The sequence below is a fragment of the Abramis brama genome, assembly GCF_963993115.1.
Source record: "Abramis brama genome assembly, chromosome: 13".
In the NCBI taxonomy this organism is placed as follows: Eukaryota; Metazoa; Chordata; class Actinopteri; order Cypriniformes; family Leuciscidae; genus Abramis; species Abramis brama.
The window spans coordinates 33,610,269-33,633,827 of record NC_139975.1 but is presented as its reverse complement, the minus strand read 5'-3'; the positions used below and the strand labels follow the sequence as shown (position 1 = coordinate 33,633,827).

Genomic DNA, 23,559 nt, shown 5'->3' with positions numbered 1-23,559 from the left:
CAGAATTGCGTGATATAAAGTCAGAATTGTGTGATATAAACTCAGAATTGCAAGAAATCACCTCGCAATTCTGACTTTATAACAGGCAATTGGGAGATATAAAGTCGTAATTGTGTTATAACAATTGTGTGTTATAAAGTCGCAATTGTGTGATATAAAGTCTCAATTGCATGTTATAAAGTCGCAATTGTGTGATATAAAGTCTCAGTTGCGTGTTATAAAGTCAAAATTGTGATATAAAGTTGCAATTTTGTGTTATAAAGTCGTAATTGTGTTATAGTCAGAATTGTGTGATATAAAGTCGCAATTGCTTGTTATAAAGTCAGCCTTGTGTGATATAAAGTTGCAATTTTGTGTTATAAAGTCGCAATTGTGTGTTATAAAGTCGCAATTGTGTGTTATAAAGTCACAATTGCGTGTTATAAAGTCAGAATTGTGTGATATAAAGTCAGAATTGTGTGATATAAAGTCGCTATTGTGTTATAAAGTAGCAATTGTGTGTTATAAAGTCGCAATTGTGTGTTATAAAGTCGCAATTGTGTGTTATAAAGTCAGAATTGTGAGATATAAACTCGCAATCCTGAGGAAAAAAGTATTTTTTCCTTAGAATTTGACTTTTTATCTTATTTTATTATTAGTTTATTTCTTGCAATTCTGACTTTATTTCTCAGAATTGCGAGATATAAAGTCATAAACTTGCAATTGTGAGATGAAAAAGTCACAATCATCTTTTAAAATGTTTTATTCTGTGGCGGAAACAAGCTTCCACACTAAAGAGACGAAACAACAACAAGATCCCGGAGACTGCAACACCACCGGACGCCCGCAGTGACCAGCGCTTGTGTGAGGGGGTTATGAATATGAGATAGACGCAATTCTAGTTTAGAAGAAGACAAATACATTTTTAACGCTCATAACTTCTGGAGAAAAATAGCGCAGACACCAGACGAAGATGAAACTTCCCAGAGCACAGTATCAAGTGGAGTAAGCTTTGAAAGTCTGCGCGTGAGTGTAAGAAGCGCAGTGTACTCTGGGCTTTAGCTGCACATCCGTCTCTCTGAAGGACTCTCAGGAGCGTTGCTTAGACAGATGCACAGTTCGCTTCTGAACCGCTCAACAACACCCGTCGACAGCAGACTTGGAGAGGTCAGCTGACCAATGCACTCGCATCCATCCTCTCCTCAGTTTCAGTTCAGTGTTGATATGAAACCAAAGCACATGGTACCCAGTATCTTGCACTGACCTTTGACCCTGATTAGAGGGCACTTTTTATTTTAGTGCATTTAATAGGTACTTATTTCACTTCTATCTTTTATAATATTGACTCATTTCCTAGTGCTTTCCGCCCAATATGAATGTTTTCTACACCTGTACTGCTACAGCTCTCATATAACCAGAGAGAGCCTGATGTTCTGACAGCTTTCTGTCACTGGCATTAATGCGTTTCTGTTTACACACCTCCGCTTGCCTGCTATACATGTAAAACACAAGACATTGTTTGTTGTTACTTAGTTTTTGTTGACGGACGTCACATGGTTGTTCGTACACTGTGAAATGGAAATAGATGCAACACTGTGTTTCCTGTACACAAACTGCTGAACTTATTCATTCTGATACTATATAGTGTTTTCCAGCTAATAAAGGTACCAAACGTCTGGGTTTACAGTGAAGAAATGTTGCGTCAGATCTCTATTACACGATGGAAAGATTCTCCACACAGATGCAGAAGTGCAACTGTTGGACGTGTTTCTTTGTTACAAAAGTCTTTTGATTAGTCAGTCGAAATGTCAACTTGATATGTGAACTAAAGCTTTGCAATAGGTGAATCTCAGAGAAATGTGCAGGTCATTTCCACCACAAGAGCAAAAAGAAAGAAATGAAGCCTATTTATAAAACCATTGCATTCTGATTTTATGAAAATTAAACATTTTTTCCCTCTCAAAATTCTCATTTGCAATTTATCTAGTATAGTAATGAAGATCTAGACAATGATGGACAACAAATGGCGTGTGTGTGTGTGTGTATGTATGTATGTATATATGTACATATCTATATATATATCTATATATATATATATAATTTGGTGGTGAAGTGTATTCTGGATGTTTCTGGTGAGATTCACCCGAGCTGTTTCGGCTCGAGCCGGTGTTGTAGCGTTCCTGACACAGTATTGATCATGTTACAGTTCACACGAGTATTGAATCGCATTAATACTGTATTTTTCATTATTTTTTAACTGTGGGGGATGACGTGTGGTGAATTAAGGGCATTACTGCATTGAATACTGACTGTCAGTTTTTACTGTGTGATTGGTATAAGGTTGCTGTAGTGTTCAATCAACCCTGTATTCACTGACATGCAAACCGACGTCTTTTAATGGACCAAACGAGTGTTTGGAAAGCAGGGATTGTGTTATAATCCCTGAAAATGTGTGGACCACAAATGTCTGTTTCACATCATCTCCGATGCAATAAGGAGGTCAAGACTGCTTTAGTTTGCAAGAATCCAATGCGACGAATAAACAAACTGCAACAGCAATCATATGTGTGGTTTATGCTTTAACTCAGACTGTCATCGTTTTAAACGTCAAACAAAAGGCTCTTTCCTGTTTAGCCAGGCAACAATATAGTAACTCAAATACAGTGTTTGGTTTATAACGTTAACTCAATATGTTTTGGGTGTCCTCAGTCGGGATCTTCTTCTGGATTCACACATCTGGTGTGTGTAGATCGTAAGGGGAGCGCAGGGTTCCTCTGTGCTCATCTAACACTCGCCCGAAGAGCGCATGCAGTCTCCTCTCCTCCTTCTCTCTGCGATCACGCTCTGCTAACACAAGCTGCCATGCTGAGAGATGCAGGGGACAGTGAATCTATGAATAACAGAACACACATTAAAACACAACTCAAGGCTTTGACCTTTATTTCAGCTGAACCTCCAGTTTTTACAGTACTGTGCAGCCGACTGCAGGATACAGTGAGAAACCTGAGCTGAACAAAGCAGTGAGAGACAGAAATCTAGGAAACACTGTTAGTGCTACTAATAATAAAAAAAGTCCTTTGAATATAGAGAAATCACTGATTAATTGAAGCAAAAGAAAGCGTTATACAATAACTACAATATAATCTCCTGATAATTAGAGTTACATAACAAAATAGTTCACGGTTCAGATATTCGTTGCAGTCACATGTCGTTCCAAACGTTATTTTTGTTTTGGTCCCCTGCACTGTGACCTTTTCAAAGAAAATTAATTCAGTAGTGTTATCAATTTGACACTATCGGATGAGAATAAAACTTTTACTGAATTGAGCTGAATAATAACACTTTGTCTTCTGCAGAGCTGTTCTAAAGACATGGCGTTCTAAATACACTCGAGTTAAACTAAGTTCAACTTTAGAAAATGTGTTTCTAGACCTTGTATTTTTTTCGGTCCACTGACCTACATCTCGCGTTTTTAACAGCAACCTGCATGGACAAGCCCTAACACTGTTATTTTCCTGTTTATTAAAGTGAAGCTGCTTCTAAAAACGTTCTAAAAACACAGCGTTCTACACGGCGTTCTAACCACAGCGTAGCGTTCTACACAGCATTCTAAAAACACAGCGTATAGCGTTCTAAAAACACAGCGTAGCGTTCTACACGGCATTCTAAAAACACAGCGTAGCATTCTAAAAACACAGCGTATCGTTCTACACGGCATTCTAAAAACACAGCGTAGGATTCTACACGGCGTTCTAAAAACAGCGTAGCATTCTAAAGACACAGCGTAGCATTCTAAAGACGGTGTTCTAAAAGCACGGCATTCTAAAGACACAGTGTTCTAGATGCGGCGTTCTAAAGACAAGACACAGCGTTCTAAAGATGCGGCGTTCTAAAGACAGTGTTCTAAAAACATGGCATTCTAAAAACACGGCATTCTAAAGACACGGCGTAGCGTTCTAAAGACAGTGTTCTAAAAAAACGGCATTCTAAAGACAGCGTAGCGTTCTAAAGATGCGGCGTTCTAAAAACACGGCGTTCTAAAGACACAGTGTTCTAAAGACACAGCGTAGCGTTCTAAAGATGCAGCGTTCTAAAAACACGGCATTCTAAAGACACGGCGTTCTAAAGACGAGACACAGCGTTCTAAAAACATGGCATTCTAAAGACACGGCGTTCTAAAGACAAGACACAGCATTCTAAAGATGCGGCATTCTAAAGACACAGCGTTCTAAAGATACGTCGCTCAAGTTAAAATAAGTTTAACTTTTAAAAAATATGTACCTTGCGCTTTTTTCATTCCACTGACCTACATCTCGCTGAACAAGCCCTAACACTGTTACTTTCCTGTTTATTAATGTGAAGCTGCTTTGATACAATCCTTATATGAAGCTCTATATAAATAAATGTGACGACTTGACTATATTTTTACTGTGGAACACAACAGGAGATATTTCGAAGAATGTTCACACTGCTCTTTTTCAAACAGCAATAGCAGGACAAAGCTCCATCAAGACATAAGAGTATCATTAAAGTAGCCCATATAATTTCAAGTCTTCTATGATGGATCTTTACAGAATTGCTTTTTTTAAATTACTCATAAAATTGCATTGAGCCAAATTTTAATACAAGGAACCACAAATGAGATTTAAAAGCCATGTTAAAGGGTATGTTTTTCAAGGGCAATAAAAAAAAAGCAATCTTATGTTTCGTGACTTCAGAAGACTTGGATTATAGTGCAAAAGTGCATACTTCATTCTGCCTAACATTGTTTTTTAGTGAGGCGGTTTGAAACAACGTAATGGCGATTCACTGATGACCGTTTTCATTTATGAACTATTTAGGTGAACTACTGCTTTAAATCTACACTAAAACCCTGCTGTCACCAAACACTAGGGGGCGATCAAGCAGCCAACAATAGACTTTCATTATAAAAAATGTTCAAATAATCAATCTCTGAATTGGTTAACTTTTGTTATAAAAAAACAAACAAAAAAAAACCTATATACAGAAAACGAAAAACAAAACTAAGCTACGGCTGAGAAGAATGCTTTTTGTTCATTTTTGTTTTCTACATTTTTGCTCTCAGTTTTGAGTAAAATATCCCAGGCGTGAAACACTATTAGCACGGACACCCTCTGCAGCATCAGACATCATTAGCCCCATCTGTGCACAGGCTTTTATTCGAGCGGCTGAAAAGTCCCAGAAGCCTCTTTGTAAGTGGGCGATATCTTCTGACGCGTAAACTGACCCCTGTGGCGTGGGCTTTCCTCCAACAAAGAGGGGCTGGTCCATTGTTTAGGCTTTACTCAGTCCTTTCAAGAGACTGTGAGAAAAAAGTTCTGGGGTCACACGTTGTCTCTCTCTCCATGGCAACCAGATGTGAGGGATGGTCACCATGGAAACCAGCCATCACCATGAGAGGTTTTGGTTACATTTTATTTTAAGGTGTCCGTGTTAATCATACATTTAAGTAGTGAGTAATATTAATTAACTACATGTACTTCCTATAGGGATAAGATTAGGTTTGGTTTAGGATTAGTTGCATGTAATTATGCATAATGTATAGTAATTACTATTGAGACTACATGTAACGTGTAACAAGGACACTGTAAAATAAAGTGTTACCAACAAAACCATTGGGTAATAGTACCATAACATCAGATTTTTAGATCCTCAAAAAACCTTGATAACACTTTATTTTACAGTGTCCTTGACTGTGTCAAATATGTATATATATATATTTCCGCTTCAGACACGTCGGCGCTCCAGCCATCTTGGAACGGTCAGAGTTTCGTCTCTCACCGTAAGAATCAAAGGCCCTGTTTACTCCTGGTATTAAGATGTGTTTTGGTCGATCGGATCACAAGTAGTCGATGCTGAATACAGGTGTAAGAGTCTAAACCTTTTTGAGCTTGTCCACTTTCCACCACTTCCAGAGGTAGTTGAAAACTCATTCGTCCTGATTGCTTTCTTAGTGTAAACGCTCATGTGATCGAATGTGTTCGAACAGACAAAGAAGATTGTCTTCTCTCCATCTACTGACCTAATGCGTAAACATGGGAAGAGCGCTAGCCAGACAGGACTCAAACTTTATCCAAGTTTGATCTGAAGAGAAAAAAGGACCAAGCACAATGTTCTCTCACCATTACTGATTTCTAACTACACAGCGTTCGTAGTGATCTAGCGGCTGTCAGGGCAGATACGAAAGATGATGATCTCTGTGCCTTTCTCCGTCATCTCCAGGCGCGTTCATTTGTAAATTGTGTGAGCTTATTTTGTCCATTAGATCGAAAGATCTGAAATCCCATACATTTCCCGCCCATAGACCCTCCCCTCGAAGAAATCAGGACAGAAGTGGTTGAAAGTGGACAAAAGAGACGGATTAAAACACCAGGTGTAAACGGGAATGTGTCTCCCTCGTCTGCTTGTGACCCGATCGAACAAACCTTAATACCAGGAGTAAACAGGGCCAATGATGAAATTCCTGAAGAAATGGGAGAACCTTTCACAGATGAGAATGTGTTGGTTTGCGGTTTTATGTCTCAATGTTTTTACTTATATTATGGTAACTTAGCTGACGCTTTCATCTTGTTGAATTGTGTTAGTTTAGCAAAATCATCTGCTTAAGTCTATTACATATGTAGATATTCATACATCCATCTAACTACAGTTATAGACGCCCAGTTAACTTGCTCTCAAATGTTCACGGACCGCCTTTGACTGTTCCAATATGGCGGACCTCTTACGTATGGCGGCTCATAGAAACAGCCACTAATGAGGCATCTATGTACATATATCTATGACATATAGTATCACATCTCAAAAACAAAAAATAAAAAAGGGTAAACAATGGAATCCAATACTTATAGTTGACTTCAAGTCGTGTTGGCATGATCGTCAGAGTCGCCAGGTCTGTGTAACAAAACTAGCCCGGTAAAATGATCAAAACTCAAAATATGTCACCCCATACATAAATATTTTACAGTCAGTGTTATGCGTTATACACAATTTCAACTTCAAATCACTATATAGGCCTAGGCTAGGCATAATTAAGTTGGCTATACAGTTTAGTTGTGTACTGTTGAAGAAGAATATTGGTAAAGTTGGCTTGAAAACATGAAAAAAACACTACTCGTGAGGCGACTGAGACCAAAACTGAGGCCATTCTTTGTGGCAGCACAAGAATGATGAAATACATGGATCTTTTGCACACCCGTTTTGTTACGTTAACACAATTATAACGTCCCAGAAGACTTGAAGGCAGAATACTTCCCCTGGTGGACGGGAGGGGTATAGGTGGAAAAATTAGTTGAAAGATAGTTTGGAGAAAAGATTCCAAAATCTAAGCCTTTACATCCAAAAATGTAAAAGACAGTCAGGAAACGGTGTTGTGGGAAAGCACGAGATGAGATATGGTGCTGTTATTGAGGGTAGAGGGACCAGTGGACACCAGGACAGAAGAGACGTTAACACCGCGGACTGATGCCTTTCCTCCCCAGATACCGCAGAACTGCAAAGTTATAGGTGGTGGACACAGTATATGTGAGCTGAAGAGAGAAAGACAGAAACAAAAGATAATATATATATGAATAAGACCCAGTGACAAGAAACCAATCAGAAAAACCCAATCCACAAAGCTAATGTTCTGAGTGGTTGTTCCTAGGGGTGTGATGAGATCTCATGCCACAGGATCTCGGGATATTAAAACGTGACGATATTTCTCGTTGAGGTGAAAAGCTTGCAATATCAGCATGACGGAGTTGAGTTTGTGGCAAAACCTTTTACAGTGCTTGTATTAGATTACATAAAGAAGTTGCCAAATATTAAAGATTACGAGGACATTTGAATTAAATGTTGTTTGGTCAAAATGAAACAAGGATTTGATCTGCTGTAAAGTGTAACAACAACAAACGCCAGGCTGTTGGCGCCCTCTGCAGGCATTTGTTATAATACATTATATACATAACTTGATTATGATTACAATATGTATTTTAATAGTGTTGTTCAATAAAACCATATGATAACCTGCTTTTGATACTTTATTTGATCCAATTATTATTGCCTCATTGTTATTATATATGCATTTTAAGTTAAAGGCTATTATTAACTTTTTTTATTTACTATTTTTATTGCTACAAAAAATAATTTGATTAATCGTCAAAAAAATTACTTGAATAATCGTTAGTCAAAACCCAAGATTAGTTAAAACATTTCAAAATGCACCTGAATTGTTTTGCATTTTGTGACTTTCAGTTGAATAAATGACTATTTTCCAAGTCATATATTTTGTCATTGAAGATTTCTTAAAAATAGTGTTAAAGCATCGTCTCGTCTCATTCTCATAAACCCAATATCATGTATTGTCTTGTGAGTTAAGCGTATTGTCACAGCCCTAGTCTTTATCATAGATATGTATATGTAGATGTCACATTCGGCTGCTCCAGAGATGACAACGCGTCCGCCATCTTGGAACAGTCAGCGTGTCATCACGCACCATAAGAATCAATGAGTTTTCTTAGATGCCACAACATTGCGCAGCTTCTGGTTGTAAAAACTGCCGAGATTTAAACTCCAGAAGGAATGGGATAACCTTTTACAGGTGAGAATGTGTTGGTTTGTGTTTTTATATGCATTAACTCAAGGTTTGTCGACTCAGCTAACGCCTTCATCTCGTATTGAGTTAATCATGATAAACAAAATTCTATGAAAATCATCTGCTTAAGTCTATTGCATATTATTGCAGATATTGATACAAATTGATACTAACCACGGCAGCAGTCACATTCAACTTGCTCTCGACAGTTTATGGACCGGCTTTGACTGTTCCAATATGGTGGATGGCTTTCTCATAGCAGCCCATAGAAGCAGCCGCTAATGCGACGTGTGTGTGTGTGTGTGTGTGTGTGCGCGTGCGTGCGTGCGTATGTATGTATGTATGTATGTATGTTTAGTATATTATATATATATATATATATATATATATATATATATATATATATATATATATATATGTCAAAAGATTAAAATATTTAATCGCATTAATGTCATAGTTAACTCGCAATAAATCGCAATTTTTTATCTATTCTAAATAAAGCCTTGAGACGAAGAACCATATAAGTACATATTTTCACATTTTGAATAATAACTTTTTTTTATTTGGACTGTGAACATTAAATTATATATCTTTATTTCACTCGAAGATAGAAGACAACAAAAGCTTCCCAATTCTATTCTGTTACGATTTTTCAGTGTCAATCTTAAAAATAAAAAGTTAGACTAATTTATATTTCTGGAATGTGGAAGAAAGGTAGGCTATATGTCCAGTTAATGTGGAATAACAGTATAAGTCCAATTCATCATCATATCACTTTAAACCACTGGGGATTTGATTCCTTTATCTTAGTTTTAATACAGTAACAGAACTTTAAAGAAAATATTAAGCATTTCTTTCTTCCAATTTATTAATTTATTTATTAATTTATTTATTTTTTGCTAACGTAAATCACAGAACAAATACAGACAATACAGTGTGAACAATTAACCCCTGTTTCAAACCGCAAGCGTCAGCGGCGCGTCAGCAGCACACATTTTGTGGTTGTGGGAGAAATTTAGCTTAATTTAATGACAATCACATTGCACTTTTTAAGAAAGCTCAGCAGGAACTCAAACGTCAGACACAGAAAAAGTCACATGTGTGGTCATGACATTTTCACAGTGCTGAAAACTCCCTCCAAACGCAAAATAAGCTGTTCTCACAATCATCCAAGGCATTTGAGCACAATAAATGACAGCCAGCCCTTTAATAAATGCAGGGACAGAATTCCTCGACACCTACGGGAATGGCGTCATGAAAACACACTGTGATTGTGTTCAGTTCTGCACACACTCACCAGAGCCAAGACCGTCATCCCCGCTCCAGCGAAGGCAGCGATGTACAGGTCATAGGTCAAGAAAAACTGCAAAACAAGTCAAGACGCGAAACGTGACGTCCTGAACACTCACATTGCCTGAATGTTTGAGCTCGGCTTTGAGGAAGGTTTTACGGGAAGACATTGAATGGCACGTCTTACCTCTCTTGTCTTGCACACATTCGACAGGGTCATCCCACAAACCTTTCCTGGGACTGCGTTCCACGGAAGTAAACCTTAGAGAGACAGACACACGAAACTCTGTAACAGCATGAAAGAGATCACGGCACACTGATGTTTTATTGAGATTTGTGTCAGTATAAATAACACCATGTTCGTTTGTTAAGAGAACAGAGATTACACATTTCAAGTGCGCCGTCACATTGTACACACGTGGGTCAATGACAAATATTGTATAATATTGTGTAACTGTGTATTTGGTTTCTAATAGTTATGAATGTTTATACTTTTTACAAGAAATTTAGTGACTCTAAAATGTCGATCAAGTAGCCTACTTTTCCCCTTACATCTTGAACACAGTTGAGTGTACAAACTAATCATTTCAAGAAATAAAAAATAATAATTAATAAATAAAAAATAATTATATTTTTAGGCACACCTATGGAAGATTGTTTCCGCCACAGAAACAAAAGGGTAATTTGCGACATATATATATATATATATATATATATATATATATATATATATATATATATATATACACAGTATGTGTGTGTGTGTGTCATATATGTTTTTAAAATATATATATATATTTTTAAATATTAATAAGTAGTGAATTATTTTTATATTTATATACATTTTTCTTTAAGAAATAAAAAAAAAACATGTCAAACTAAAGGATTTCTTTTGAAGAACTGTCATTCACATTATGATGTCAGGAAAGTTGTATTTTTACTGTAAGATCTATTTTCAACAATTATGGTTTTTACTAGTAATAATTGTAATTCTGATATATGAAATTGGAATTTCAACTATTAAGAAAATAATTCTTGATATCAACAACTGAATTTGAATGTCAGCCTATGGTGACATTTAACTAGTGAAAATATAATTACAGTTATCAAGAATTACAGTTTTTACTAGTTGATATAAAATTCTTGATATCAAGAATTTGCATTTCTGCAAGTGATGAAGTTACTGTTGATACCAAGAATTTATTTTTTCTAGTGGAAATTACATTTTTGATATCAAGAATTCATATCCTGCGAATGAATAAAAGTAAAACGGCTTGCCATACTCATGTGGCAATGCACATGAATTAAATGATCTGACATTTCAGAATGCAGCAAAATGTGAAATCCAGTGTTTGTATTCATGCATTTCTTTCCGGAGAACATCAGGACACTTCAAAAGACTGGCAGATCATCAACAGGACTTTAATCATTATTACAGAGCTGCGATATCAGATGTCTAAGCTGTTGAGAGACAGATGAATGCATGGCGGGGTCATTACCGTACTGTCTGGCATCAATGCACAGCTGGTTGATGCTGGAGGGAGTTTCAGAGAGGAAGTTTATGGTCTGGCAGGTGTTTGCCATGTTGTAGAAGAAATACACAGGAATCGCAGAGAGGGAGAACACCAGCAGCCAGACTACAACCAGGACATAAGTGATCACGATGAACTGTGGGAGGAATTACACATATCAGTTTAATGCATTTTATTTTAATTCAATAATTCAGATAATTTTTTTTTTTTTTAATTGCACATATGCTTATTCAAGTGATAGATTTCACCAGGTTTAACATCAATGACAACATGAAACTGAAAATCTTGCACCAATTTTGAATATACAGAAGTGATACACATAGGGGAACAAATTCAGTAAATATCACCTTTTTGAACAGCTTCTGAAAGCATTATACATTCATTGTATGGAAATGTGCAGCGTAAAAAAATCTTAAAATGTTTTTATTTTGCTTACAGGACGAAAGTAAAGCATCTGTGTTTGAACATGAGGGTGCGGCATTTTGGAAAGGAGCCAATGCAAACTGAAACCTTCATTTCGAATCACTCACCGTTGTACTGAGACAGCGACCACAAACTGTACTACGAAACTCTCCAAATGACTGGCGAACTGCACTGGTGGTGTAAAAGCCTTCAGCCAGCAGGACTATACAGTACAGGAAGAAGAAGGAGGCCAGGACATAGATAATGTACTGAAAATACTCTATACTACAGGGGAGAGAGAGAGAGACGTTCACAATAAAAATATGTTAAAATGACTGATCGTTCCACACAATAAAACATTGTCTACTAATTCTAGCACAAATTCACTTTTGACACCTTAAAATACTTTAATTAAACTTCCTTTTTCATATGATTTTTACTGTGAACTTTTGATTATAGGCGAATAAATGGATTTAAAACTGAAATTGGAATTGCACATAGTTGCTAGAGCTACGTCTGGCACGCACAGGTACGCTAGGGTGATGTAGTCCTGATGGTCACGGGCGAAGTAAGTCTCGATGAGTCTTTCGCTCTCTGTAAGGGCCTGATGTCCACAGCCGCAGAACAGAGCAATGCCAGAGAAACACAGTAGAGTGGCCACGAGAGAGACGTACGGCACTCCTCCCAGACAGCGCATGCAGCATTCATAACAACCTGGGGATTCATAACAAAGGCATATGAAAGGTCAGCTTATGTCTACCATATCAGACATTCAGACCTTCACACATCATATTCTCTGTTCAAAAGAGGAACCGTGTAACGTGACACCAGTAAGGTATGGGGTGCAGCAAGGCTCTGTGTTAGGCCCTCTGCTGTTTGCTTATAAAAGCTTCCTCTTGGAAATATTATTAGTAAATACAAGATTAGTTTCCATTGTTATGCTGATATATTGTGTATTTCTTCAAGAAATGTCAAAATGATCCAAGTTAACAGAGTGTATTAAAGAAATTAAAGATTGTATGACCAGTAATTTCCTTCACTGAATTCAAAACTGGCCAGAACTTTAACGTAAAGTCCAGTCCACACAAATTAAAAATCACCATCGTGGAAACATGATGCAAAACAATTCAATAAACATTAATTTAACAACATGAGATTCATAAGAACATAAAACCTTAATGTACAAAGCTGATAACAAAAAACTAAGAAACAAATAAGAATCACACAGGGAATTCTGGGAATCTACAATTTTTTTTCTAACACTGTAAATTTAACAATATTTTACTGTATTTTTTTCCTTAAATTACATGAAATGTCCCATTCGATTTATCACAGTTTTCCACCATATAGAGTAATGTAACTTACTGTTAACCAGTCATCATGTCTTTCACCATTACAATGGCAATCATTTGTTTACAGTGTTCCATTTAATTCTGATAAAACAGAGACATTATTCACTTGACCAAAAACCTGTACACATGGTATCTCACAATATAATTTGCATTTAGACGGCTTAAAAGTGCAGTTTATAGGCCCGGTTTCACAAACAGGGTTTAAGTCAGGATTAGGCCTTATTAGTTCAATTAGGACATTTAAGAGGCTTTTATAAACATGCCTTAGAAAAAAAAGAAAAAAAGAAAATAGCACTGACATATTTTAAGATATGTTTTCAGTTAAAACAGCTCAATCAGGCATTTTTGCCTGGGACTGAAAACCTGGGGGAGTTTTTAGCTCATATCTCTATAATGGCTACGTGTTAAGTACTGCATCAATGATAAATATTACTTTAGTAGTAATTAGACAGTAACTTCAATTGTTTAACCAAACGCATGACTTGTACTAACTTAGAGCAATATATTATTGTTAAATTACACTATTTTGTTGCTAGAGAAAGTCAGGTCCGTTCAAGGTTGTTCAACACCTCACCACCAATGCGGTTTCTTGATTTAATGCTAGATTCATTAGGGCCAAATAAGATTGCATCAGTGAAACATGCAAATTTATAAAGCTGCTTTGAAACAATTATTGTGAAAAGCGCTATACAAATACAACTTGTGTTGCATATAGCAAGAGAGTAACCCTAAAATACATTTCTGGAGCACTGGTGCTAGAAATATAGACTATTAGATTTATTGTTAGTTTAATTAGTAACGCCTGCTCAGTGAAACATCTATACTTCTGCAAGGCCCCTAAGCTTAAGAATTCAACCCTGGCGTAGTAAATAATATAGACTAATAATATACACTGCAAACAGGGCTCATTCAAATCCAAAACAATATAACAAGCTCATACTCTCACAGATATCTATTCACAATCTATTCACATGTGCCAAATCTGAAACGCTGCGACAAAGCAGCAGCTGCAGCGAGGAGCGCGAGTGTGTGTCTGCGGACGGGTGTAAGTGTGTGTGATTCTTCCTCCGTCCGGATCATGTGCTGGTGTGTGTGGGGGTGAGCGACGGAGCTGCTCCGTACCACGGCATGAGGAGTGTGAGAAAATAAGGAGGACCAAGAGCCAGAGTGTCTCTTTTTGTGGCTGCACTGACAATAGCCTTTGTCTCGATGCCACACAAGGGCCAGCAATGACAAGCAAACAAAGAGCCGGTGCCACCGCGGGCCCTACAGCCGACTGAAATGAGTCTAGGGGAGGAACCAGAGGCAATACTGAGGGGGAAGATTTGGGATGGAGCTTGTTGCCAACCACCGTAAAACACAAAGAAGTAGTAGTCACCGTCATACGGAAGTGCTTCTGTTGGCTACACCGCCAGCACAGGTCCGTGAAAGGCGGTGGCACCACTTCCAGGATCACTGATCCTTAGCAGTTGTATTTCCAAATTTGAGCTTGAACTTCAGAAATGCTTGGGAAAATGTAGCTTGTGTGGATGCTGCCGCATTACTTGTTCAACAAAGAGCTTCGCTATTGAAAAGCTATTTGATTCAGAAAACAGCGACGCTAGCACCACGCTATTGAGAAATGTAGTTAAACTAGTAACGTCACCATGTGTAGCGACGCTACTGTCCAACACTGATTATTTAAAATATTATGTTTTATAATTGTGTGCAATAATACATTTTTAATTAAATACTTTGTGACTAGGGTTAGGAATCGAAGATCGATTCCAATTCTGCAATTCTGCAATCGAATACTAAGGTGAGGAATCAGATACTTTTTGTAAAATTAAAATGTTGATTCCTCTTATCGATTCCTCTGAGTGCATATTAATGTGATTTTAAACCATTCAAGCGCAAGAAGGCTCACACACTGTTTTCTCAATACACAAACACAGAAAGCCGCCTTTCATACATACAAACTTTGTTGCATTATTTTCCTGTTATCACTGTAAAGCTGCTTTGAAACAATCTGTATTGTAAAAAGTGGCAAAAGCGCTATATAAATAAAGGTGACTTGATTTGACTTGACACACTGTATTGTACGCAATACTGAACTGAGTTCTCTTCCGCATCGCTTTGCACTTGAATGGACAAATACACACAAAAACAGGTCAAAATATCCTTGGTTATATCGTAAGTGTTAGTAAACAGTTGAGAAAGGAAACGCACGTGTATCAGTATATTGGATCCGTGCAGCTCTTAAAGCAACAGCAGCCTAATATTCCTGCAGCCGTCTCTATAATAACGTTAATCAAACAACAAAAGACAAATCTTGACTGAATAACTTCTTTAACTATTTATAATGTATATTTTATTCATAACGTGGTGTTATTTTACATTTGATTACAAAAATCTTAAAACACTGTTTATTTCAATCATATTTTTGTTTAGTTGTATTTATTCGTGTGATTGCTAATTTTCTTTTTTCTTTTTTAATTACTGAGTATTTACTTGTCTTTAATGCTTGAAATGTATATTAGTTAGGTTAGTTGTTTTTGTTAAGGTATTTTTAAAATGTAGTCTAAAGTTCCTTGTTTAAGTGTTCTTTGGCATGTTGAGTTTTGTTTATGGTATTCAGTTACAATGAAATAATTTGCAATTAAACTTAGAATAAATGTGAATGATATCAAAGTTTTTTTTATTTTTATAATAGGGAACGATAAGAATCGGAATCATTCAAATTCAAACGATACTCAACCCTAGTTGTGACTCAGCAGTGCCATATTATAAACGTCAAGCAGTGAGACATTTCTGTAATTGTAATATGAAGCAGCACAACTGTTTTCAACATTGATAATAATCAGAAATTATCTTAGAATGATTTCTGAAGGATCATGTGACACTAAAGACTGAGTATTGATTATGAAAATTCAGCTTTGATCACAGGAATAAAGGTTAAACAGTAAAAGTATTTCACAATATTACTATTTTTGATCAGATAAATGCAGCCTTAGTTAGAGAGCAAAATTATTATTTTTTATTCTTACAGACCCCACACTTTTTGAACAGCAGTGTATGTAAAGTTGGTTAAACTTAATAAAAAACTATATTCTCTGAATTACTACAGACACAAGGATAAAGAAAAACTTAAAGTCTAATATCCAGCAGATCTATTCATAAACGGCACTATTAAATTTGAATTGGAAATTTAACAATTCCAATTCTTATCGATTCCTAATTAAATATTTTGATTTCATTGAGGTAAAAAACAAACAAACTTTGATATCATTCACATTTATTCTAAGACATATCCAAATATCAAACAAAGTGCTATTTCATTTTCAAGAAATACAGCACAAGCAAAACATTTCACATTTGTTTTGAAATAAGACATATATGCGGTTCAAAAAGCATTGGTGTTAGTGAATGATGTTCATAGTTAAATGATCTACACCTGTGTGAAGAACTGACTTCATACAGCCACTAAAACACAAGCTGATCAAAAGACACTGAGCTAAAATTATGAATCAACGAAAAGTTAGTTAGAAACTCTCCTGTGGAGGAATTTAGTCCTATCTATTGCAGTGACATCCAGACACTCTCAAATATGTATATAAGTATATGTAGCTGCTGGATATTCAAGTGTAGGCTATCACCATGATAACATTGTTCATTTAAATTTACAAAAAAATTACAAAATAGGGCGAACCGTCCCTTTTAAAGAGTAGAAATGCTGAGCTTACCCATGTCTTTCGGCAGCAGTGCTGTGCTTCAGTGTAACGCTGCTCTCAGTCTCTCCTACACAGACTCAGAGAACAGCCTTAAGAAACAATGTGTCTCTTCAATGGACTGGCTCAGAGTTCAGGGAGCAGACTGACAGGGTCATGATGATGCAGAAACATGCTCGCTTAAAATAAGTGCCTCTGATTTGCACTATCAGCAGCTTCAAGATGCAAAGTGTCTGATTACAGGCCACTTTCAGCTCAGAGAATTGATGAGTGTTAAATCTTAATTTTATTAAAAGTTTAATGTGTTTGTAATTTTATTTACCCTTAATTTTAGTTCAACATAAGACTGTTTGTAAAGTATATAGCTGTGGAAAAGAGGTACTGCTAATGAGCTAAAACTTTTGTGTGTGGATTTGTATGAGATCGGGCTCTCTGCTGACCTCTAGTGTTCACACGTCAAACTGCTTTAGCATCAAATTAGAAGTAGTGCTAATTGTAGTCCATTAATACTGATAACGAATTACAGTACAAAAATTGAAGTTAGTAACGTAATGCAATACATTACACATTTAAGGTAATTTGACTACTATTTGATTACTTTTAGATTACTTTTTACCTAACTCGTTTATCACAATGATTTGAATAGCATAATCATGTACCATATTGATAAAAATAAATAAATAAAAAAATACAAAGAGAAAGAAAATATATTCCATTCTTTGTTATCAATAACATGATGTGCATTCAATATTACATTACATTACATTACATTAGGGGTTCCTATACTGGGGTTTGTAAGTTTAATAAAAATATATTAAGTAATTAAATCATATACATTTTTAAATGAAAACAAATAATTAAAAAATAAAAACAATATAAGTAAAACACTTACTAAAAATACTAAAATTTGTTGACCTGCATGTCATGTGACCTTTAACTAATGTTAGTGAACTGTGAACCTAATTTTATTATTCTTTATTATTAATATTGACTTAATTTTATTATTGACCTAATTTTATTAACTTAAAATCTCAGGAGGTATTTCAAGTAAATATCTTGGGTCAAAAAGGTTTAGCTGACAAAAAGATGGTGAATCCCTGCACTGCATGTAAATATGAAATTATAATAATTTGTCAATTTTAATGTGTTTGAAACACAAAAGCCTTCCAAAGACAGTAATACATTAAATGACTGATATCACCCTGTAGCCCAAGACACCTGGATGGGAGACTCCTGGGAAAACTACTGAGGCCAGTAGGGGGCGCACAATTTAAATAATAATTTATGTGTTTGCCAGGAGTTGATTAGATATGCAATGTTGAAAAAACACTTGTTAAAATTTCAATGATTTTTCGTAAATGCAGTGATCTAATGATGGGCCTCATTTATAAAACGTGCGTATGAACAGATTTGATCTTAGAGTTTGCGTACACTAAAATCCACACCAGCTTTAATATTTATAAAAACTGTAAATTTTTGTGTCCAAGGGCATTGTTTCCGTTTAATATAATTTCATAAATATCAGGAGTTTCAAAGCTGTTAAGATAATTGAAGAACTTTTGTCCAGCAATTTGTATGTCAGGGTGGCACAACTGCAAACATGGCACTTTTATTATGAATTGACAAGGTAATAACAGTAAGCATGATAATGCATCATCCAGAGGAGCCCAACTGATCCTTGTGGCCGAGTGGAAAGGTTTGTAGATCTCTCTCAAATACTAGAAAAACTGCTAATTTCAAGGATGGGTAGGTTGGTAAACTTTCCATGTCTATACAACTATCTGGTTGTACCGCCTGACATAAAAACAGTCAAAAATATATTTAAACACTTTGAAATGTTATTTAACAACTGAAACTTGTTTAAACACATTATTCGTGACTGATATATATGCATGACATCAATTTTAAAAAGATATTTAAATAACACTTTTTTGAAGCTTTATTTGTCAATGATGCATTTATGAACAACAGTAGAACATCTCGGTTACATTCATTGTTACAATACACTCACCTAAAGGATTATTAGGAACACCATACTAATACTGTGTTTGACCCCCTTTCGCCTTCAGAACTGCCTTAATTCTACGTGGCATTGATTCAACAAGGTGCTGAAAGCATTCTTTAGAAATGTTGGCCCATATTGATAGGATAGCATCTTGATGGAGATTTGTGGGATGCACATCCAGGGCACGAAGCTCCAGTTCCACCACATCCCAAAGATGCTCTATTGGGTTGAGATCTGGTGACTGTGGGGGCCATTTTAGTACTAGGCCATTTAGGCCATTTAGCAGAGGATGGGTACATGGTGGTCATAAAGGGATGGACATGGTCAGAAACAATGCTCAGGTAGGCCGTGGCATTTAAACGATGCCCAGTTGGCACTAAGGGGCCTAAAGTGTGCCAAGAAAACATCCCCCACACCATTACACCACCACCACCAGCCTGCACAGTGGTAACAAGGCATGATGGATCCATGTTCTCATTCTGTTTACGCCAAATTCTGACTCTACCATCTGAATGTCTCAACAGAAATCGAGACTCATCAGACCAGGCAACATTTTTCCAGTCTTCAACTGTCCAATTTTGGTGAGCTCGTGCAAATTGTAGCCTCTTTTTCCTATTTGTAGTGGAGATGAGTGGTACCCGGTGGGGTCTTCTGCTGTTGTAGCCCATCCGCCTCAAGGTTGTGCGTGTTGTGGCTTCACAAATGCTTTGCTGCATACCTCGGTTGTAACGAGTGGTTATTTCAGTCAAAGTTGCTCTTCTATCAGCTTGAATCAGTCGGCCCATTCTCCTCTGACCTCTAGCATCAACAAGGCATTTTCGCCCACAGGACTGCCGCATACTGGATGTTTTTCCCTTTTCACACCATTCTTTGTAAACCCTAGAAATGGTTGTGCTAGAAAATCCCAGTAACTGAGCAGATTGTGAAATACTCAGACCGGCCCGTCTGGCACCAACAAACATGCCACGCTCAAAATTGCTTTTCTGACATTCAGTTTGGAGTTCAGGAGATTGTCTTGACCAGGACCACACCCCTAAATGCATTGAAGCAACTGCCATGTGATTGGTTGATTAGATAATTGCATTAATGAGAAATTGAACAGGTGTTCCTAATAATCCTTTAGGTGAGTGTATACTAGGTATGTGATGGTGAGAATATTTTACCACAGGTTAATCAACGTTAATCAATATTTTGAGTGTATCATAAAATCAGAATAAGGTAAGACAAGTAATATTTTCTGTCTTTTATATATACAGCATATATATATATATATATATATATATATATATATATATATATATATAAATATAGCTGCGAGCAGCGATGAAGGGCCAAAGCCAGCGGCACCGCCACCCCGGTGCCTTTAGGTAACTAAAGGTATCGGGGTTGCGGTGCCACCAGCTAGGGCCCGTAATCGCTGCTCGCAGCTATATTTTCAATTTGTGATCATTTATTTGACTGTTTACTATGTAATGTGTGAGTTTAACTTGATAGTTGTGTACTTCCAGTATATACTAGGGCTAATTTCATACTAAATGCCTTGTGGTATATTTTCATACAATGATACTGTTTGTGTAAAAAAGGAACTTTATTATACACACAGTAGTTCAACAATCAGTTTAAAGTACATTCATATGTGCATTTAAGTGAATTTATAACATGTTTGTATGTTAACTTTCTCAAATGTGTTATTTAATTTCCATTTATGTTTCCTATGAGTGCTGTCCTGTTATGTGGGGGGTAATTCAGCACCATAAAGCGTTCGCGCTCAGACGCATGGTGTATGCAGACGGGGAAGCGGAGGAATGAGAGGGTAGGTCTTCTGGTATGTCCCCCTAATTGTGCCTCACTACTCTATTTAAGGTGAATAAACAATTAGTATCACTTCAGTCGTTGTGTGGTCGTGTTTCCATGGTGTCCTGTGGTTTCCACTTGAAGTCTGCTACATTTGCACTTATTAGTTCACTGAAAAAGTTATTGTAATAACAATGTTTTATGTTCTTAGTAGTGTTCAAACCAGACAAAATTTTAAATAATCCCATTAACTTAGCACAATAAGCACTACAGTAATGTGTGCATGTACATGACAAGCATGTAATCAATATATTAAATATCCTACATGACAACAATCTATTTAATATATTGATTAATTTATTTATTAAAGGGATACTTCACCTCTGGAAAGATGAATGTGTATTTAAAATAGGTCATTTATGTAGAAGAAATGTGAAGAAATTTTTGCATTTGGAGCTTTCTAGACTGAGAAAAGCCAGAAAATGTATTTTTGGCTTATGTGGATGAAAGACAACAACTCCCAGAATGCACTTGCTTCGCTGCCCTAGGAGGTCACTCCCAAGCCACGCCTACCGGTTACAGAGCGCAGTTGAAAACAAGGCTAGGCTACTATTGAGACTCCGTGATGAGTTTGCCAGGGATTTCGAGACTGCCCAAAATGTGCAGGATTTGGCTTTTGCGTTCTACAGTCGCCATTCATTATGTCTACTGTAGCGAGCAGCAGGGACGTCACTAGGATTGGAAGACAGGGGGGGCTTAGCCCCCAGGGTATTAGTAATTTGTGTTTATAGAAAATCTTACAGTGAATTTGAGTAAAAAACAACTATGTATATGTTAAGCTGTATTTGTCTCTTCAACCCCGTTACCATCTTCAACCCTGTTACCCTAGTCTCAACCCTGTCACACCAGTGTTAATTTTGGCAGCCATTTTTGATTTAGTCTTACGCCGGTTTCACACCGCAAGCGTCAGCGGCGCGTGAGCAGCGCGTATTTTTTTCGGCGTCCATGTTATTCAATGAGTGCATTCACACCGCACGCAGAGGCGGCGCGGCAGCGCGTAGCAGGAGCAGAGCAGGAGCAGCAGTGCCGCGATCGTTTCGGCGCCTGGTCTATTTTTTGCTGCGCCGCTTACGCTGAATTAAAGTGACAATACATTGATCATGGCCAAAATACACCGCAGTTTTACCAAAAAAGCGCATTGATGATATATTGTGTTTTAAACAGTCAATCAAATGACCAACATCAATTTAAAAAGAAAACAAATGTCCAAAAACAAACTTGTTGCCCGAACAATAAAAACAAAGACGAACCAAACGTTATATAAATGAAATGATTAATAAAATAAGCTTCTTGACAAGTCTTTTCTCTTAAATGTATTTGAAAACGAAATAAAGCAATGCCAACTTACCCTGATTATAGAGTAGCCTACTCTGTCTATACACACGCCGCGGTTCAGCCGCGCGTGACAAACGCTGCCAGTGTGAAAGCAAAACGCTCGTGTCCTGCTCCTGCTCACCATATGCACTGCTCCTGCGCTGCTTACGCTCTGCTAATGCGTGCAGTGTGAAACCGGCGTTAGTTTTCATCTTGAGACGAAAATACTTATTGGTCTTAGTCACATTTTAGTCATTTTGTCTTTCATAGTTTTAGTCTAGTTTTAGTTGACGAAAAGTCATTGCGTTTTTTGTCAACTTTTAGTCAAACTGCAGTTACCGACATTAATTTTGGTAGCTATTTATATGTAGTCTTTAGACAAAAAATGTCCTAATTTTTTATCTCTAGGCCAATTCAATTAAGCTTATGAGAAATGTAAATTAAGGTAACAGGCTGTATTGACATTGCACTCTTTAGCAGTAGCACTTGTGCAATTCTACATAGCCTACCCCTTTTCCTTAGTTCAGTGGTTTTTAGAGTGCCCTACCCCCTGGCACCCCCTCTCTTCCACTTAGACTGCAGTCACACTTTTTCCATTAAGGGACAATATTTATATATATTTTTAAATTAAACAATGTTCAATAAATATGCAATGATGGTAAAAACTTAGTGATACCTGTACTTTTAAAATATTAAATTAAAGCCAGTAGTAAGTCACTGTCTTTATGAGTGAGTCATGGAGTCATTCATTCAGTAAGGAAGCAAGCTGCTATTTTTATGAACGGGTCAGGAATCTCACGATTCATTCTAAGCCATCGTTCACGAATCACCGCTGTGTGCTGCAGTTCTGCTGTGGCTTTCGTTGCAAAATAGAGCAATAAGCCTATGAGAATACTGTTTTAAATGTAGTAAATAATTTAATGTTACCCTTCTGTTTGTTGAACTGTTGTATAAAATCAATGTCTCATTTGAAATCGTGTGGATATTAAGGAAACATTGCATTCTTGCTCGTATAATATGATCGACATTAAAAACACTGGATATCAGCCTATATTTTGATCGCAGATTCATAGCGCAAACGGCTCGTGGCAGAACACAGACCGACTGAAAGACACTTTAATTTAAGTAGAAAATCTCAAATGAAGATCGCTAAACTCCAGCTTACTTGTCTGTGTTGTTTTCAGATCATCCGCGCTTCTTCAGCAGTGTAGAGAGCGCGCGCGCATGGTTGCCAGATACTATTGAAAAGACCGGGTAGAATACGTGTTCTTTTAACAGATCTGTCTGGGGATTTAATTATTAAAATCTGTCAATGTGTTGTCGTCTCCTTTATTTGACACAAACAAGTGGTTTTGGTTAAGTTTAAAAATGTTTAAACACATTTCAGTCTCGTCTTTTTTCGTCAACGATATTGCATGTGTTGATATAGTCACAGTTATCGTTTAATGACGTGGGTGTCGTCTCTCATCGTCTTGTCTTAGTCAGGGAAAAAAAGGTCGTCAACGAACATTTTTCGTCATAGTTTTCGTTA

At 36.8% G+C, this 23,559-nt stretch overlaps 1 protein-coding gene across 2 annotated transcripts in view; it reads right to left on the bottom strand.

Annotated features, from left to right (window-relative positions):
• Window positions 1-2,902: 2,902 nt before the first annotated feature.
• plp1a (proteolipid protein 1a) overlaps window positions 2,903-23,559 on the bottom strand; it is a 53,140-nt gene continuing 32,483 nt past the window's right edge. Inside the window, exons 1-7 of one of the 2 annotated variants that reach the window (XM_084134029.1) lie at window positions 16,871-16,991; window positions 12,324-12,510; window positions 11,925-12,081; window positions 11,362-11,530; window positions 10,050-10,123; window positions 9,870-9,935; window positions 2,903-7,526 (exon numbers count right to left, since the gene is read on the bottom strand). In XM_084134029.1, coding sequence (XP_083990155.1) covers window positions 7,446-7,526; window positions 9,870-9,935; window positions 10,050-10,123; window positions 11,362-11,530; window positions 11,925-12,081; window positions 12,324-12,510; window positions 16,871-16,874 — 738 coding nt within the window. In that variant the 5' untranslated portion in view covers window positions 16,875-16,991 and the 3' untranslated portion in view covers window positions 2,903-7,445. Of the gene's footprint in view, window positions 7,527-9,869; window positions 9,936-10,049; window positions 10,124-11,361; window positions 11,531-11,924; window positions 12,082-12,323; window positions 12,511-16,870; window positions 16,992-23,559 lie in introns of those variants that run through there. The other variant, XM_084134030.1, reaches the window with a different exon arrangement.